The sequence below is a fragment of the Gopherus evgoodei genome, chromosome 2 (assembly GCF_007399415.2).
Source record: "Gopherus evgoodei ecotype Sinaloan lineage chromosome 2, rGopEvg1_v1.p, whole genome shotgun sequence".
NCBI classification, from domain to species: domain Eukaryota; kingdom Metazoa; phylum Chordata; order Testudines; family Testudinidae; genus Gopherus; species Gopherus evgoodei.
Genome location: NC_044323.1, coordinates 63,535,651 through 63,555,219, shown reverse-complemented (window position 1 = coordinate 63,555,219; position 19,569 = coordinate 63,535,651). Strand labels below are relative to the sequence as shown.

The 19,569-nt window shown below is 39.1% G+C and overlaps 3 protein-coding genes across 3 annotated transcripts; all 3 read left to right on the top strand.

Moving 5' to 3' along the window:
• Positions 1-298: 298 nt before the first annotated feature.
• Positions 299-3,474, top strand: HOXA6 (homeobox A6). Its single transcript, XM_030550845.1, has 2 exons — positions 299-757; positions 1,834-3,474. The coding sequence occupies exons 1-2, from the start codon at positions 322-324 to the stop codon at positions 2,091-2,093; spliced, it is 696 nt and encodes a 231-aa protein (XP_030406705.1). The 5' UTR covers positions 299-321; the 3' UTR covers positions 2,094-3,474.
• A 4-nt stretch (positions 3,475-3,478) lies between these two features.
• Positions 3,479-6,323, top strand: HOXA5 (homeobox A5). The gene is made up of 2 exons (XM_030550844.1): positions 3,479-4,591; positions 5,353-6,323. Exons 1-2 carry the CDS (start codon positions 4,030-4,032, stop codon positions 5,601-5,603), a joined length of 813 nt encoding a protein of 270 aa, XP_030406704.1. The 5' UTR covers positions 3,479-4,029; the 3' UTR covers positions 5,604-6,323.
• An 11,007-nt stretch (positions 6,324-17,330) lies between these two features.
• On the top strand, positions 17,331-19,336 carry HOXA4 (homeobox A4). The gene is made up of 2 exons (XM_030550843.1): positions 17,331-17,933; positions 18,349-19,336. Exons 1-2 carry the CDS (start codon positions 17,372-17,374, stop codon positions 18,678-18,680), a joined length of 894 nt encoding a protein of 297 aa, XP_030406703.1. The 5' UTR covers positions 17,331-17,371; the 3' UTR covers positions 18,681-19,336.
• Positions 19,337-19,569: the final 233 nt, after the last annotated feature.

Below are 19,569 nucleotides of genomic sequence, written 5' to 3'. Positions count from 1 at the left end.
TCTTCCCCTCCCCCCTAGCATGTCCCACCTCCCACGTTCCCTTAGCCATGTTAAAGGTGGTGTGTGTGTGCGTTGTCGTCCATCTGTCGGGTGTGCGGGCTCGGGGTTGTTTGTAACTTTGCTAGCTCGGTCGCTGCGGGTCCCAAGGGAGCGGGCTCCACGTTGCTCTCCCATTGGCCGCCGAGCCGTCAGCTGGTGCTATTTGCTGCTGTCGCTTTTGGCGCTCGGCCATCCAGAAACAAACCAGTTCGATGACTACTAATAGTTATAGCCAGATGTACTAATACACAACAAATCACAGTCCTGGAGAGGGGAGAGCAAATGAGTTCCTATTTTGTAAATCCCACTTTCCCTGGGAGCCTGCCTAATGGCCAGGACTCTTTTCTCGGGCAAATCCCCCTTTATCCAGCTGGCTATGATGCTCTGAGGCATTTCCCAGCTTCTTATGGGGCAACAAGCCTGCAGGACAAGACCTACACCTCACCTTGTTTTTATCAACAGTCCAACACGGTCATTACTTGCAATCGGGCATCCTATGAGTATGGAGCCTCTTGTTTTTATTCTGACAAGGACATAAGTAGCGCCTCTCCCTCCGGCAGTGGCAAGCAGAGGGGACACGGGGACTATCTGCACTTTTCTCCTGATCAACCATACAAATCCGACAGTGTGCAAAGCAAAATTTTAAATGAGGAAGGCAGCGACCGGAAGTACACGAGCCCTGTTTATCCCTGGATGCAGAGGATGAACTCCTGCGCTGGTAAGTCATTTGAATGCAATAAAGAGTGTGTCTGTGGGGGGGTTCTTTGAGAAAGACTTTCAGAAAGGGCGTCCAAACTGTCGAAGAGGAATGACTGCGAGGTAATGTGTAACACGAAACCTTTCCAGGTTATTCCAGCCCTGGCACATTGGCAGCCCTAAAGCAGTTTAGGAACAATCTGCTCCAAACTTGGCTGACTTGGTGCAGTTCCTTAGTAATAACTGAAAAACAGGCATTCACAAATTACTAATAACCATCCCCCCTCGAAGAAACCTCTTCGCTTCTTCAGTGTCAAAGACTGATGTAAGGAACATGCCCCCTGTACTGCCTACTCCCATTTATTTGTAGGACCTTCCCAAGCCCATTAGGATACAGATATCGGTTGTCGAAAGCATGCTTTCGGACAATGTGTGCATATGTACATATCACCTCGAATTTTGTAAAGTGAAGTTTACACAACAGGACTGTTTGGGATGGGAGCAAATGGCACTTGTTTTTAATAAGCACACTGCCTTGTTTACTTCAACTGTTTCCAAAAAAAAATCTCGTTTTACCTTCCCCCGGGTTATCTCTTGAAAGGTGGGATTATGATTTATATTTCTTTGAAAAGTGTAACTTTTAAAGACATTTTGAAGAGTGCCTTTGCATTTGAATGCACCATATTTGGGAGCAAAGGCCAGGGGCTGTTCTAGGAACTTTAGTTACTTCTATGAGCTTTAATTATGATCATACTTAATTATAGTTCTGCTATAGTTATAGTAACTATTATAGTTGTATACATGTGCACACATATTTGTATATTTCACACACGTATGTATATATAAAAGTTTTAAATATTTCTCTTCATGGGTAAATGCTTGTCCCAGTAAATATCTATGTATCAGAATTATACCTTCAAATATGATAATGATGCTCCTCTTCCTTTAGAAATGTTTGATCAAGAAAACTTCTGACAGAGTAGACACTCCTTATGTGAATGCCTCTGCAAGAGGAGGCGCAATGCAACTGACCCCTATTTCTTAACTTGAGATCATTGGGCCTTGTTCAATGCGACAATTTTGTCTTTACTTTTACAGGTACAGTGTATGGAACACATGGGAGACGGGGGAGGCAAACTTACACCAGATACCAAACGCTAGAGTTAGAAAAGGAATTTCATTTTAACAGATACTTAACCAGAAGACGACGGATTGAGATTGCAAACGCTCTCTGCCTTACTGAACGACAAATTAAAATATGGTTTCAAAACAGGCGAATGAAATGGAAAAAGGAAAACAAACTCATACATTCCACACAGCCCAGCAGCGAAGAAACAGAGGAAAAGTCAGGGGAGTAGAGTTATGCTTAATAAAAGTTACCAGGCCTTTTCCTTTTTAGCGTTTTTTTTTCTTGTGTTCCTTCTGCTACTAAAATCCTATAGGTTTTTCACAGTCTGTTGACTCCCAAAGGCTTGATTAAAATATATACATTTGCAATCAACTGTGAATTTATTTAAAAATAGAATTATTTGATTTAGAGCTATGTAGTGTTTATGGTCACCTTTTCAAAGCCTAGATAACCTTGCTTAAAATAATTCAGAAAAAAACCCAGATTGTAAGTATAAATATTTTAAACTGAGCATCTACGTCTGTATGAATGTCTCTGATACGACCGTATGGGTGTAGGCAACAGAGAAGTAAGTAGATTTTTGTAATAGGAAACGTTCACATTGTGGAATGACGCCTGATTTAGAAAATCCTGGTTTGATGTCGTTACTAATCCCGGGCGTCTTGTTCTACTGTGTTTGGGATTTTAGGATCTCTAGAAAAAAAGTTTTACACGTGTATAAGAGATTTAATTAGCACAGAGAAGATAACGGCATTTAAAAAAATTCGATTTACAAATCCTTACTATTAACTTCCATGAAAATCCAGGATGAATTGCAGGGAGATTTTAAAACGCCCAGAGCTGATTCCACTAAATTGAACAAAATCTGCGCTAGTATTAAAGAAAAAACTATGCGTTGAACTTTAGAACGGGGAAAGAAAAGGTTTTGAGGCGGGCAGATTTCTGCGGCTCCTGTTGTGGCGCTGATAGTAAAGAAAGCTTTCATTGAGCAACGAGGGGGTTTTAATCATGCAGTCCGATTGTGCTAGTTTCAAAAAATTAAAAATCAATGGTCTGTAATGGTAAATCGTGGCTCTTCTTTCTATCTTTATTTACTTTCGAAATTCCAAGCACAGAAGACTAAATAGATAATAGATAGAAACTAGCTTCTAAAATGATTCCAAATAGAGTTCTCTTTCACTAAGTAAAATACTTTCAGTCAAAATATTTACTAATAGATATGTATATGTGTGTGTGAATGTGTGTACAGTACACACAAAGACCCCTTTATTCGGAAGGAGAAGCAATTTGGGCTACCGCTGTGAATAGTCCCAAATTGCGAAAATATTTATGTCAAATGACCGCCACAATACTATATTTCTCTAAAAAAAAGACGCCGACCATAAAATTATATAGCATTTGATCCAGGTTGGAAAACTACTATACAATATATATTTTTAATAGGTACCTGCCTTTTAAAATCGGCAGTGCAGCTTTTCTTAAGCGCCTGCAAAACAGGACTGTAATTGTTGCCCGTGTGTGCGGATTTATATTTTTCAGTGGGTTTAAATAAGCATCACTCTAAAAAGAGATCGAAGTTATTTCTGTATTTAAAAATCTATAGCAGAACAGAAAAGGAAGGAATTAAAGAATAAAAGAAAGCTATTGAAAATAAAAGCAAAAGTTTTTTTCCAAACTCCTGCATTATTGCTGCTTTTGTGATCTGCAGCCGATAGCCCGTTACAATTGGTACATACTAATGGAACTGTGAGAGAAATGCAATAATTTTGCTATAATGGGCTGTAACCTCGAGTCGACCCCAGCCCTGCAGACCCTGGCTGGAAGTGTGAAGATCTAACTAGTCTCCAGAGGGTGGCGCAAGAGTCCGACTGACAGTCAGGAGCTGGAAGCGGGAGCGAGCCTTGGGCGCGCGCGTCAACCCTCCAGCATCCACCCAACTCCCCCATTAGTGCACGAGTTTACCTCTAGAGGTCATCAGGCAGGATTTACGACTGGACAACAAAAGCACGTGATTTGAAGTCGTACCCCATATTTGGGTGCCTACGTAGGAGGGAACCAAGTACATGTCCCAGTCATTTCCATAATTCATCATAAATTGTGCAAGGGTGCTATAGACGCACAAAACGACCAAGAGCCACAAATCAAGCACACATATCAAAAAACAAATGAGCTCTTATTTTGTAAACTCATTTTGCGGTCGCTATCCAAATGGCCCGGACTACCAGTTACATAATTATGGAGATCATAGTTCCGTGAGCGAGCAATACAGGGATTCAGCGAGCATGCATTCCAGCAGGTACGGGTACGGCTACAATGGCATGGATCTCAGCGTTGGGCGCTCAGCCTCCAACCACTTTGGTGCCAATGAAAGATCTCGCAATTACCCAGCCACTACCACCTCTGCGTCGACAGAGCCCAGGTATAACCAACCTGCAACGTCTTCACATTCGCCTCCACCTGACCCTCTGCCCTGTACCGCAGTGGCCACTTCGCCTGTCAGCGACAGTCATCACGGGGTGAAAAACTCCATAGCTAACTCTACCAGCACTTCGTCCAATTCCAGCAGCAGCACTCACATAAGCAGAGAGGGGGTTGGCACGTCGTCTGGCACTGAGGATGACACCCCAGCAAGCAGCGACCAGGCAAGTGCCCAGAATGACCAAAGCACAGCTCAGCCTTCACAACCCCAGATCTACCCCTGGATGCGAAAACTGCACATAAGTCATGGTAAAGCATACCCTGCTTTTCTTTAAAGAGGCTTTAATGTAAAATGCATGGTGGCTGGGTGGATGTGAGTGTGTAGCCTGATCAGACCCCTGTGCTTGCACGGTGGGGAAAGACAGTTTCGCAGGCACGTTAAAAATGTAAATGTAGGAACTCTAACTCAACAAAGTCTGCACAACTCGGGGAGCAGAGATGTAGCTGAAGTGGGAAAATGTGAATAGTGCTTGTCACCGTGTGTAATTTATTATGAGGACTGTCCAGCGGAACAGCGTTACTAATTATATGTAAAAAAGACAGTTTAGCAAAATAGTGAGTGAGGATGGGAGTTTGCACTGGTAGGAAGTCAGAAAAAATCCTTAGGGTGAGGACCGGAGGGTATGGGAAGGCTATGTGGTTGCCTTCTGCTCTGTAATTTTAAATAAAAAATACCTGCCATGCCCCTTCTCATTATGAAACAGAAATGATTTTGTTAGTTCCAAAGCATTCTAAACCTAAATCCCGTGACAGATCTGAATGTCCTTGCTTTGCTTTCCTATCTCTGAAATCCCATCTAGCCTCAGATCCACAATGCATTGATCAGCTTAGCTCAGGATTCTGTTGGTTTACTCTTCTAAAAATGTCTACAGAAAAGGGGGTACTTGTAGAGCATTTATCCAAACCAAAAACAGGACCAAGAATAACGGTACTACTTATGTTCTGGGCTGCTTTAGAAAATACAGGAGCAGGTCGCTGGGAGAGACTAAATAATTCACTTTCTGTTACAGACAACATAGGGGGACCAGAAGGAAAAAGGGCTCGGACTGCTTATACCCGATATCAGACCCTGGAGCTGGAAAAAGAATTTCACTTCAATAGATACCTGACCCGCAGAAGAAGGATTGAAATAGCACATGCTCTTTGCCTCTCAGAGAGACAAATAAAGATCTGGTTTCAAAACAGGAGAATGAAATGGAAAAAGGATAATAAGCTGAAAAGCATGAGCATGGCAGCTGCAGGAGGGGCTTTTCGTCCTTAAGAAATTGATCAATTTAAAAGTACTGAGCAGTATTAGTTGACCCTTCGCATAATGTCAGTACCAAGTTGACTTTCTAAAACTTCCTTGTGTTACTTCTGTGAAGAAACCTTGTTCTTGTCGCCCTAATTCATCTTTTAATCATGAGCCTGTTTCTTACCATTATATCGCGTGTATAAGTAGATCTGCTTCCCCTACATTTCTTTGTCTTGAATGGCTTTTGTCTTGAAAATTTAGATGTTTTAACTTATTTATATGAAGCGAGCTGTGTTACTTGAAGTAACTGTAAAAAAGAGAGAGAATCCCCCTTCCTTAGTACAAATGTTATGTGTTGCACTCAATTTGCTTAACTGTGCATGTGTGTTTAAGTGTTAATAACTGTATAGCTCCAAGCTGTTAAAATATTTTTATTCAAACTACCTATATAATTCTCGTGTAATTAATGCTGTTGTAGAGGTGAAATGATGAAATACAACTGAACTTGTCCTACGTGTAGTGAATAGTGAATCTGTGACGAAAACTGTGATCCCAAGCAGTATGTCCTTGCTGTGCCTTTGTATGACTCTTTGCACGAACTCCTAGAAGTGGCTCTTATTAAGCGCAGCATCAGTAATGTATGTTTTTGTGAACAAAGTTACAAATATAGTCAAAGTCTGGCTGTTTGAGCAAACTGTGATCAGATTTTTTTTTGTATTTGTTTTTTAAAAAAACTGACTGGAAACAAACAGATAAAAATAAATAAATAAACTTTCTATTGTAAGTTTTCGTGATCTGATTTTGAAGCCGCACTTCCTGATTTGCTGCTTTTTTTTTCTTAAACGCTGCAGATTTTTGTAATATTTTACCTGGATAGGACCTTATGCTACACTTGATACAAGTGCAGTTATCCTACACCAATCCTTTTAATTGAAAGTTTGACCATAAATTCCTTCTTAATGGTTTCTCGTTAGGTGGAAAGCTGCATTGCAGAACCACAACCAACACTCTCTGTGGGTGAACAAACTTATAGCTGGTTGGTGATTGTTGAAAAACATGTGCTTTGTTAAAATACACTCCCAAACGCTAGAGCGTGTTTACCTTGCTATATAATTACTTGTGTGGTTTAATTAAGTATATTTGCAGGACAGCCACATCAGAGATCTTTGAGTCTATAAGCAACACCCTATAGCCACCTTCCCGCTTTTCACCCTTAAAGATATTTTTTTTCTCTACAATTAGTTTTCTATAAATGTAATGTTACTTACCCCATCAGAGCTTGAATGGTTAACTCTTCTGAGCTTCTAAGAGCAACTAGAGATTTGCACATTTACTAACTGGTTACACTGATGCCTTCCCTTAAAAGTTATAAAACAGTAAACTTTATAAGCCCCAGTTCCGGCTATATGACATTTGGGTGCCAAATGAATAGGGTTTTGTCTATGAATTAGATCGTAAAATCATCCATAGCACAGACAGATAGGCTCACTGGCTATAAAAAGTCACGTGATGCCATTAAAGTAAGTTTTATGGTTTTGGGGAGTTGACATCCAACATTATATACCACATAACATATAATCTCGCTGACGCTGGACTTCATTTGACTCTTTTGCAGGCTACGTGTGCCTCCTGGTCATTCAAATTGTCAGTTTTAGGTACAGAAGTATCCAAATCACAAGTTCTCAGTGTTCTATGAAAAATGGCTCCTTGCAAGTCAAGGTAAGTTTTATGCACAAGTTCCTTAAAGTTTATTTGTACAGTGGAGAACTGGACTGTCACATTGAATTCAGAAATGCAGAGTAATCTGCTAAGGATACAGGTTTCGTTGAAAAGTTTTCCCCTCTCTGATTCTAACGTTCAGCAGCTAGCTCTATATTTTAACAATCAAATCAAAGTAAACCACAATCAGCGTCATTGGCAGAGATGGATTTTGAGGCCTAACTTTAATTACTTTGACTACTGCAGAAGATAATTACTTCCTTTGGTCCATAGACTTTCCAGTTTGGAAAGGTTTTTGTTTAGCAAAGAGTAGATGCTGCAGCGAATTTTTTAAAGGGAATTGCATGGGTTGATATTATTTGAGAAGTGTCTTATAGAGGCATGATAACCTATAAGCGTGCCGATGTGGTAGTAATCTTTGGACTGGAAAATATTTTGCACACCAAAGCAAGCATTAAAATGGCATCGATTGAATTTTTGTGTTTAGGATTCCTCTTTACTGCTCTGTGTTATATAGATAGCTATATCTATATGACTGTGTATCCATATGTATATACGTGGTATGTGCGGTCACTCATAGCCACGTAAAACTTTGTTATACCTTTTTCCAGAGACGGTATACATTTTGTGTATTTCCGCTGTTCTTTCTAAGGAAACACATTGACTGTAACTTGCAACGTTAATACAAGCTACCACAGGTCACAATGCTGTAAATTATGAAATACAGACCAGGTTATAGGCAATTGTAAATAACCCCGTCTCTATACAGCTACAGATATTACTGGCTAGCAATTGTGAGATAGGCCCCAGCTGCGTGTTTACTTCAACATTCTTTTTATTTAAGTAGACTATTCTCACCAGAGTGTGATTACACAGCAGTAAACTTTATGGCCGGATTTAACTTTAGTCTTTGAATTTTCAGGGCTGAATGAAAGGGCTAAAGAAACTTTCACTTTCTCTCCGTCTTCTCCTTCATTGTAGAACAAGAGCCAGATCCAGAAAATCCTTACTCACAAGATCATTGTTAGGTGAGTAGTCTCACTGAACCCATTAGGACTATTGGGGTGATGACTACTCAGTTGAGTAAAGATTTGAAGGATTAGGCCCACAGAAATGTAAATACAAATTTTGACATCTATCTATCTATCTATCTATCTATCTATCTATCTATCTATCTATCTATCTATCTATCTATCTATCTATCTATCTATCTAAGGTTTGATCATTTTGGAGTACACCAGACGCAACAGAGTTCTTTAAAGCTGCAGTGCATGATGTTATTTTTCCTGACATGTCATAAATTCGAGATTAAAGAAGATCGGGGTTGTTTATCACTAGATGATTTCTGGCTTTATTTTGTTCGATTCTTTTCTCTTTGAGTATTGTTAATTTTCGTAATATAGGATAGCTGAAACTATTATAAAATGGCAGAAAGGCGTTAGAGTTCAGAGAATTATGAAGATTGTTATTTGCACCTTTATAACATAATACCTCCACAAGGTCTAAGAAGGAAATAGGAAATTCATTCTATCTTTGTTTTTTTTTTCAAATAATCAAGGGTATATACATTGATAAAACACTATCATATATTCAAGGTTAACCTCTCGAGCTACTCCAAAAGATATGGTAGGTTTACAAACTTTTAATATTTTGAGTTAATTCCCAACATAAGATAAAAAGTTTTAGATACTTTTGTGTTTTAGTATCTTTCTATGAACACTAGATAATGACATTTGCTTATAATTCCCATAATAAAATGGAAAAGAGGTAGATTTAAAAGTGCATTCTTTATTGCACTTTATAGCCAAAGTACAAACTAGAATAATCCCCATAACAAACAGTTATGGCAGTTTCATGGTACACAGATATAACAGATTCAGTATTAGGAATACAGCAAAGTTATATTTGATAGGAATACATTTAATTATGCGTCATAATACCCGGGCAGTGTTTAATGGCAAAAATCATACATAGGCTAGTTTCAAAGTTTTGATTTCATATATTGGTGGTTTTCTGAAGAAAAAGCCCTTATTTCTGCTATTTCATAGATGAAAACTAAAGATAAGCGTTTGAATATCTCAGTTTCTTAGTTACATTGTGAGAACTGGATATTCACCGCAAGGCAAATGTACTTAAAGTCTTTTTAAGGGACCTTAATGTCTTCTGAGTTTGTGAATTGTCAGTGAAGGAAGTAAATAATTTGATACCAACATGAAATTCTTTGAATTTTAGCTTCTCAAGCATGCTATATATAAGATACAGTGTGGACATGTTTGGGTATTGTGGAACTATCCCAATATTTACAGATACATTCTGTAAGGAACTACGAGACTCACCCTTGAGACACAAAGTTGATTGAAAAATTGCTACAACTTTAAAGTATTTCTAGTCTTGAGTCACTCTCAAAGTTATGACAGCTTGAATCCTCTTAAAACAGAAATGCGCTAAGATTTTATAATCCACACTGGAACGGGAAACTCAGAGACCTTTAAAAGGCAAAACTTTAAAAATCTTTCACAGATCCTAACTGTCTTCTGAGGGGAAGTGGCTGGTTCCTTTGTAGAGAATGATCATTTGGAATCAAGATTTAGTTCTTTTCTGTGCATATTATTTTTCTACGGTATTTTTGGGCTCAGTGCACCAGAGTTTATTTTACTGAAATCATCGCAAGTGGTGGCCTGCTTGGTATTAAAATACAATTTACTAACTCCTTTGAAAGAAATACTTTAGTGTAGTGTGGCGTGTCTCAGCATAAGGCCAATTAAAGTTTAGGCAACCCGTTTGTGCGTATACCTAGTAATTTGGAAATCTTGACTTTCACTAAACTATAACGTCTTGTGAAAGGCAAGTAATTTTAGGTTGATAGGTTTGTCTGAGTCCTACACACGTACTAATTATTAAACATAGCCAAATTACTATTCTCCCATTTCCTTACAATTAGTAAGGGTGTATCTGTAGAAGGGTGAGAATACAAATGTTTTCTCTCTGCTCTATAGGAAATTGACTGTAACAGATTCATATGGGCTGATCATGATTTTCGATTTCAAATCGTACGTACTGGAGGAAAGTATTTTCCCGTCACAGCTAATACAGATATAATAATTTAAATACATAAATAAATAAACCTTCTGACCAAGATAAGAAATCTCTTCCCCCCTTATCTTTTTCTCTCTTTTAGGCGTCAGACAGACACAATTCAATGTTTGGGGTTTTTTGAATAGTACAAAGATATGACTCCTACAGTAGCCTGCTTATATTTGAAAGCATTCTCCTTTTTAAATGAAAGCATCCTCACTAATATTTCTGAGGAAAACAAACACTCGTGTACCATCTTCGTCATATGTATATATAGCTGCATATGTATATCATACCACATAAGACATACAGAATGTGCAAGATTTGCAGAGGTTCCCCTTTACGGTGCGCTTACGGAATCTGTTCTATATTCAAAAAAATGTCTTTTCAATAATAATAATATTTGTTATGAAGGTTATTGGGTAATTATTGCAATTTTGTGAAACAGTCCTTGCTTGAGGTGAAGTCTGTCTCTGGATAACAAATGGCAGCCCTTGCAGTTCACTGCCAGGTTAAATAAATGCAGAAAAGATAAATCTGCACACCCTAGGAATCACCAGCAGAGCTCGCTTTAGACCAAGTTCACAGTCAACTCGTTTGCCTAGACAAGGCTTCACAAACAATTAGAGTTTCTTTATTTTTAAATAAAGGCGAAATGACAAAGTACTTAGCAACATATAGCTCCATCTTCCCCCCAGTGCTATACGGTACATTCTTTCCGACTCCATGTCCAGAACTTACCAGACTTTCACCTGCAATTGTAACCATATAGCGTCTTTCAGTTAATCTAGTCTCTCCAACGCTGGCGAATGAGTTTGCACAACAGCACTTTACAATGGTGAGAGATTTTTTTTTAAAATCCAGTTTTCTCAAATCAAACAAACAACAACAAAAACCCTAACAATAATAACACACACACACACACACACACACACAAAGCTCCACACTTAAAAAGCAGGGTGGAAAACAGCACAACCATTGAAACAAACAGTCCAAGTCTCTTGCTCCTAAAAGAAGCTGCATAGCTTTTGTATATCTTTGTGGTTAGGGCGTTACAACTGCAGGTCAAAAAGTTGAGGGTCAAAAGTTTACGTTTTGCACCACTCTTAGTCATCCACCCAGACAGAGTTTGATGTCAATGTTATAGTCGAGATCTTGACTATCAGCACAAAAGATAAAATAGCTTTGAGTTAAGCGTGTATCACAGTATGGACTCCAGGTGAACTCTAGTGGTTGAATGACCTCAATTACCGAGGAAAGGATAGAAAATTCCTCTTTTCAAGAGTAATACATGTTGTATTTCATCTTGACTTATCAGCCACCTTTGAGTCTGAATATCTGTGGCTCAGATGCACCAGGTAAACGTGCATGTTACTCCAGAACACCAGAATGCGTTCACAGCTATGTCCTTCAATACCATGGTCCGGTAACAAAATGTTTCACACTCCTTAATATAATAACTTCCCTAAGAGGCTTTATGTAAAGACTTTTCACTTTCCAAACTATCAGGAAGATAAGACATGAGCAGATCTATTAACACGTGTATCGATCCTAGCAGCGTCTTGTTTTTACTATAATTTCTGTTGTGAGCACTAAACTGTACTTAATAAAGAAATATTGTAGGTAATACTTTCAGGTTATATTTTTAGTCCGAAAGTGAAAATCTAAAATTCAGAATTCTGGGGCGATTTGTGATACTAACAAAGATTATTCCGCAGAAAAACAAACAAACAAACAAACAAACAAACAAACAAACAAACAAACAAACAAAACCCTGACTGTTCTATACAGTTCTACAATATCAGGGCTATCAAAGCTGTCTGGAATTACTCTCAGACATAAATTGATAGTTAAAGAAGTATCAGGGTATTTTTAAGCTGAATTTTTTTGGGTAAAGAACACTTTCCAAGTTTTTGAGAATTGTTCTTGTCTTTAAGACTGTGACAGTCTTGAAGATTTAGCTCTGAAGTTAAATATGCTAATAAAAAGCAACACACAGTATTACACAAAGAAATTGGGAAGGTAATTATAAACCAAATATACAGTGTAGCACAGAAATACAGGTCGAAATGATATTGAAGCAGTTCTTTGTTTAAGAGGGAAAGTTTATCCAAAATATTCAGATGTAAAAGGTCTGGGGAATTGGGGGGGGGTTTATAATGAGGAAGTCAGTTGGGAAAAAGTACCTCATCTATATCCATGTTTAGCTGAATTAAGAAAAAAACAGGCATGGATTATACGATATTCCTAATTATTTGGATACAAATTAATTATTTGTCAGTAATACTGGTGGATCATTGCAGAAAGCAGGAGTTGTTGAAAATAAATTGTGAGCTGTTTGATTTCAAATCATTGAGAGATATTATTGGAGATTATGCCTACATCGCTTGTATATGACAGCAGTGTGGAAACATATAAATATCATTACACACTGCGTATACATTGTTCATCAAATACTGATGTTGCCAACTTGCAATAAGATAGTCAGATTGCATATTTTGGGTTAAAAAGAACGTTTCCCTCACTTGAGATTACTTTATACTGTTAGATCATTTGTTTGTTGAGAAAAGGAAAGTCTCGGTAGTAACCTGAAGTATATAACCATTTATATATATTGTTAAGGAGTGCTAGGTAGATTGTTTCCAAGAAAAACAAGTCTTTGATACTCCCTGACCGAAAAGCTGTTAGTATAACTAAATTACACAAAACGAGGGAAGTGAAATCTAGTTTCTTACTTACCAAAACAATTATTTGGATGCAAATCAATGTATTCAGTACAGTTTGAAATAAAAATATCAATGATATTTTCAGAGTTCAACTGCAACTTCAATAAATATTGACTTATCTCAATTATTGTTTAAATGATTCCTTTAAAAAAAGGGAAACAGAGCAGTTATTAGTTTGAGATGAAAGATTCCTTGCCTTTGAACGTTCATTCTTTGAATGCAGCACACACTGGTCTGTGGTGTAGAATGTCTGGTCAAAAGACCATTCATTTAAAATTCTAACACAAATCACATTTTGTGTGTGTTTATTTAACCATGCCGATATAGAGCAAGCAAATCACTTCAAACATCCAGTTGTTAGAACATATACAGTGCCAGTGAAGTACTCGCTTTATAAAATAATGAACTTGGAGGCCAAAATTCAACCATTGCCCCAATCTTGACTATTTAAAGCAACCGTTTAGCATGTTAGTTTCATAGCTAACAAATGTTAAACTGAGTAACTGTCTTGAGGGCTTTATGATTCCCAAAGAAGAAAGGAGAGATACAGTCGATACATTCCATAACGTTTACATTTTTCCCGCTATTTTTTTCTTAATTTTCCTTTAGAATTAGTGACCTGAGCAAAGCACCCTGCTATCTAAAAGACACTGTTATAGACCTTTTAGAAAAACTAAGTCCAAGGCCGAGGTGAACTTCAGGTCACCGCGTCTAACAAATATGAAAATGTCGGCTGGTGAAGGGCACGCCTTGTTGTTTAACAAAGACTGTCAATGTGTAAGATTAATAAGAAACAAAATGCACACGGTGTCACTTTTCGGTCACTTTGAAACTTGGGACAGGGTTGCATTCAAGAGGGAAAGCTGGGGCTAAATATATTCAAAATGGTTCAAATCAGATTCAAACCAGGCTGCTCGCGAGTTTCGCTCTGTCCACCCTCTCTGGTGCATGCACACGTTAAAAAGTGAAATTGAATTATTATTTTTTAATTCTTTGGTTGTAAAACTATTTTATCCGCTCGCATGGAAGTCAGCAGATGTGCTTGTATGTTTCACAAGAACTCTTTTAGACTGTTTGGGTATGCATGAGATTGGAGCCTGTTGGTGCATGAAGATTAGATATCGCACTATCAACTTTGTTTCAGTGAATTCCCAATCTCGTCTATCGCAAGATTCAGCTGGTAAAATTTGGGTCCTATGTTAATTGTTTAAGCGTGTGAAATATGGTCTTATTTCTTAAATAAAAATAAAGTGTTTTGTTTTGTTTTGTTTTGTTTTGTTTTTGTTTGTTTGTTTGTTTGTTTGTTTGTTTGTTTGTTTGTTTTTAAAGCTGGGATGGTGCTACAAGTCGGGTAACGGGAAATATCCGAGGATGGTTCTGAGATTGTTTATTACATCCATAAATCTTGCAGTAAAATGTCGAAATGGCCGTGTGTAAGATAACACTTGGTGGTCTTGGCTGGGTTCTTGTTTATGATAGCAAAACCACAAAGACAAGGAACAGGCCTTTGGAGATCCTGCATAAGCACATCTTCACAGGCTGCTAGAACCACAGGAAAAACAGGCTTCATCTGAGCAGCTGAGGTCACCTTGTAGATTTACAATCGCATGCAAAATTGTTTTATTTTCTGTTTCACTGAGAAACACAGCTCCACAGTAGAAAGAAGTACAGTTGAACAAGTATACTTTGAAATCTAATCACGGTAGATATTATTAATCAGAACCTGGAAAGCTCTCCGAATACAACACTCAGCATACAAAATAAGGTACCAGCTTTCGTTGTATTTTACTGAGAATTTGAAGTATGGTAGTTACTAGAGTATTCTGGCCATCATAACTAAGGAGCTCCCTTACATTAGGAGAATAATATTTAGGGTAATCCAGTTTAATGCAATTATGCGCTCTTATGTATATTTGTATGAATGTATCTCTGTATGAATGTACAGCTGTGCGCCGAAAACGACGTGCTGTGTGTCTCTAGCAATCTCATCTCCTTGCCACGCTTAGATATTTGGGTTTCGCCGAAAAATAGTCCCAGCAATCTAGTCCTTCCTGTGTATTTTACAATCTGTAGTGTTGAATAGTTGTGGATGTTAGACGCCTATGGCGTGTGTGTAACCCTATTTTCTTCTACATGCAAAGTAAATAGAAAAAGATATCTTTCACACCAGTTAAAGAGTTGCATAGACTTTCAGTAGGAAATGAGTTGAACAAGAATACTTTGAAGTCTAATAATGGTAAATATTAAGTGCTTTAATTCTCTTTGCAAATTAGACGTTAGATATTAGCAAAAATGAGTAATTGTTTATGTAAGTAAGTTGGAAATGTTCAAATATACACCAATTGGTCTGCAATATATGTGTAGTTATATGTTTATAATATAAATTAATGCAGTATACGTGTGTCAGTATCTAGTCAGACCTAACATATATTAAATTATAATTTTATATTTATATAATGTTATCTATACAACTGCAAAAGACAACAATCTGAATTTAAGCCATGATAGCCACTATAAGGAAAAAAGATCTAAATTGTACCAACATTTTTGCTTTATATATTCAGTTAGATACATTTTCCTATTCTCGAAGGTGAGATTATCCATTCAGGAACAATGCTGCTGAAGAGGGTGGCAAATATTTGTATTCGATTTTCTATAAACGGGCCAACCAACAAAAATATAAAATAAATTATAAAAAGTTCAATTTTAACTCCAAACAAACAACAGCAGATGGAATTCATAAGTAATATATTATTTTAAAATAATGGTGTAATTAGTTTAACTATCAAATTTCAATTATCCAAGGTCAGGCGGTTGCCTCTTTTCCTTCCTGAACTGCAAATATTGTTAGCAGACTAATTTTTAGCAATTTAGAAGTCATAGAGTTTTTTCTGCATTCTAATTTCAGTATTGTAGGCTACTTTCTGAAGTCAGTGAATTATCCTATAATAAAACCCCCAAACCAAACCAAAACCAAAACCCAAAACGTAAATTTGTAGTTTGGGAAATACTCTCACTCGGAAAGAAATATTCCCAGTTAGTCCTTTCATTTTATTGGAAACTTTCTTTCTTTCTTTCTTTCTTTCTTTCTTTCTTTCTTTCTTTCTTTCTTTCTTTCTTTCTTTCTTTCTTTCTTTCTTTCTTCGCTAACTATATCGTTAATGGCACACAGCACCGCTAACTAATCTATTTGGCCCTTCCTCCTCTTTATATCAGCTTCCGAATCTAGTTATGTTATCGCAGCTCGCAATTTACAAAGGGATAAAAGATTCTCTAATAACTAAATTATCATACAATAACAACGTTTAAAAGCCCTGGAGACAGATCATAGAGAAACAAATACTGATTTGCAATTAGTTGGCCTGTATTTCACAGGACCTAGCAGTCTCATTTCCACCTTGATATATAATGTATGCCCAATCCTAAATCAAGTGATTTTGAAATGGAGAGTTGTAAACGATTGTCATTTTATTTAATGTATTATGCAATGTCAATTTCTTTTTCTGTATACTACATTTTAGTTTCTCGTTGATTTCTGATCCGCCCCCCACCTTTCCTCCCCTCTCCTTCTTCTCCGCTCCCCCTCCAAAAAATGCTAGAGAAATAAAATATTTGTGCCCAAGATGAATTTGCGACTGGTAGCGCCGAATTTAGGTCTCTCTCTCTCTCTGTGTCTCCGTTCCACAGGGAAGAGGGGGAAGTAATTGGCCACAATAAGCAGCAATCACAGTGTAGCAAAGCTCAAACTCGCGTGGCTTTGAGCAAAATCTTGTTCTCCTGTTTTCAGAGTCCGAGGCCACCCATTTGAGAGTTATCTGGTCGAACTGCGGGTTTAGGGGAGGTGGTTGGTGCGATGGATACTAAGATGCGCCTCGGATTTCGCTCCCCTTTCTGGCTGCACAGTTTTTTACCATTGCTGGGACCTCTCTCCCCAACTCGGTAAGAGACAGTTTGGGCTGCTGCTGCTGCTGCCCGGGCTCCTCCGGCACTCACCATCTTTCTATTTCCTGATCCGGGGTCCGCAAACAGCGCAGCAATTGGCCCTGCCGGTCAGGTGGTGGTGATGGTGTGTGTGTGTGTGTGTGTGTGTGTGTGTTGTTCGCTCGGGTTGAGGGGGGAGGCCCAAACTTTGGCAGCCGGCACTTGACCGCGGCGAGAGGAGGAGGGGGAGGGAGGGAGGAAGGGCGGGGGAGGGGGAGAAGGAGGAGGGGCCTCGCCGAGCCCAGAAAAACGACAACGCGAGAAAAATTAGTATTTTTGCACTTCAACAAATTAATGACCATGAGTTCGTTTTTGATAAACTCCAACTACATCGAGCCCAAATTCCCGCCCTGCGAGGAGTATTCGCAGCACAGCAGCGCCAGCAGCAGCAGCAGCACCTACCACCACCACCAGCCGCACCTGCACCAGCACCCTGCGCACCCGGGACAGTCTCTCCCCGACTACTACCAGCGGCCCAGCAGAGACCCTGGATACCAGCCACCACCGCCACCTCCTCCTCTTCCCGAGGCGCTCTACCCCGCGCAGCCTCCCGGCTACCCCGAGGCACCCTACAGCTACAGCAGCGCCAGCGCCAACCCGGGCCAGGAGCAGCCACCCCCGGGCGCCTCTCCTCCACCGCCTCCACCACCACCACCACCGAAGGGGCACCATGTCCAGTCCCAGCCCCTGCTCCAAAGCCACGTCCTGCAGCACCAGCGCCACTGCGAAGCAGCCCCCGCCGCAGGGGCCGGGGCCAGCCCAGGCTGCCCCCTCCTGCCTGACAAGAGCCTGCCTGGCCTCAAAGGCAAAGAGCCCGTGGTCTACCCCTGGATGAAGAAGATCCATGTGAGCACTGGTGAGTGGGACTGCCTGGGGAGGAGGAGGAGGAGGAGGAGGAGGAGGAGAGGACGCTGAAGGTGCTGCAGGGTTGGGTTGGGTTGGGTTTTTATGTGCGCGCGTTTTCTAATACAAACGTGAGAAACCTTTTGTATCCGGGGTCCTTTATCGAGAGATTTACGAGACGTCAAACCGTTAGGGCAGTAATTATAGCCCCCATAAATTTAATTGCCCTGCCAGTGGCTCTGGGCCATGTGTCTTTGAAGCTTTTCTTCCACCCAAATGCCCATCACCATTTTTTATTGCTCTTCAATTGTTTCCTATTGTCAATAGCCTGTGAAACATTTTCTTGCAGTTATGTCTCTGATTTGAACTTGTTGTCAAGTTATTATATAATGATTATGTTCAATTGCTTTTTGTGTGTGTGTGTTCAGTCAATCCCAATTACACTGGAGGGGAACCCAAGAGGTCTCGAACTGCCTACACCAGACAACAAGTCTTAGAGCTGGAGAAGGAGTTCCATTTTAACCGTTACCTGACCAGGAGGCGACGCATTGAGATAGCACACACACTTTGTCTCTCGGAGCGCCAGGTCAAGATCTGGTTTCAGAACAGGAGGATGAAATGGAAGAAAGATCACAAACTGCCTAACACTAAGATGCGCTCCTCAAACCCATCCACTGCTAGTCAGCAAGCCAAAGCACAGACACAGGGCCACCACCATCAACTCGATGGGTCAACACCCAACTCATCAGCCCTATCATGATTTTTATATTTGTTTTTTCAGTTGCCTAGTTTTGTTGTTGACCATTTGGACCAAAACAACTGTATACAGAATCAGAAGAAACGTGCCCTGTGCAGGGAACATGTTGAAACCAAAACCTGGACAAATTGTCTACATTGTACAGACATAATGGTTCCATTCCCATCATTCTTTTGTATTTATGAAAATACGCTGTACCTTCAGTGTCACAGGGTGCTGGATGCTGTAATGGATGAATTATGTACTCAAGAAGGACTCTTTTGTACATAACACTTTAAAAATAAAATACAGTTAAAACAATAACTCATGAGACACTTGGTGTAAGACATTGACTTGAGTTGTGTTGTTTCGTGCAATGTTCGTGGATTCTCCAGTATATGCAGACAGAAGAAACCACATTTTAGGTCATGGAGATTTTATGAAAACTGTCCCATTACAGTCTGACAGGCAATGTTTAATGTAACAAGAGTTATTTAATTGTTTTTAAGCATAGCCATTGCGGTAGTTGTGATATAATCGTTTCCCCCATGTCTCCTATTGCATTTATTTAAAAATATTAAAGGCTGTTGCTGTCTTCATATCTGGCACGTCTGTCTGTTTCGGTTTGTGTACAATTGGTGAATTTTGGTGTGATGTATATATTGCCAATACTGGTAATAAAGAATACTCTGTACAAAAAAAAAATTAAAGGCTTCAAACACAAGTTCATGTAATGCTGTTTCCTAAACGTTATGCTTTGCTGATAGAACTACAATTATTTAAAAATAACGGCTTATCACATTGTTTTAACTGGAATTAATCTTGTCAATACAGTTGTTTGCCTTCAAATTTAGTTAAAGAGATGCTCATGTTAGTTGCCTGCCCTCACAAACAGTAGAGCCTACTTGAACAA

Coding starts and splice junctions, on each gene's coding strand:
- HOXA6 (XM_030550845.1), top strand. CDS start 322: ATGAGTTCCTATTTTGTAAATCCCACTTTCCCTGGGAGCCTGCCTAAT. Junction 758..1,833: donor GAGGATGAACTCCTGCGCTG/GTAAGTCATTTG, acceptor TTACTTTTACAG/GTACAGTGTATGGAACACAT.
- HOXA5 (XM_030550844.1), top strand. CDS start 4,030: ATGAGCTCTTATTTTGTAAACTCATTTTGCGGTCGCTATCCAAATGGC. Junction 4,592..5,352: donor AAAACTGCACATAAGTCATG/GTAAAGCATACC, acceptor TTTCTGTTACAG/ACAACATAGGGGGACCAGAA.
- HOXA4 (XM_030550843.1), top strand. CDS start 17,372: ATGACCATGAGTTCGTTTTTGATAAACTCCAACTACATCGAGCCCAAA. Junction 17,934..18,348: donor GAAGATCCATGTGAGCACTG/GTGAGTGGGACT, acceptor GTGTGTGTTCAG/TCAATCCCAATTACACTGGA.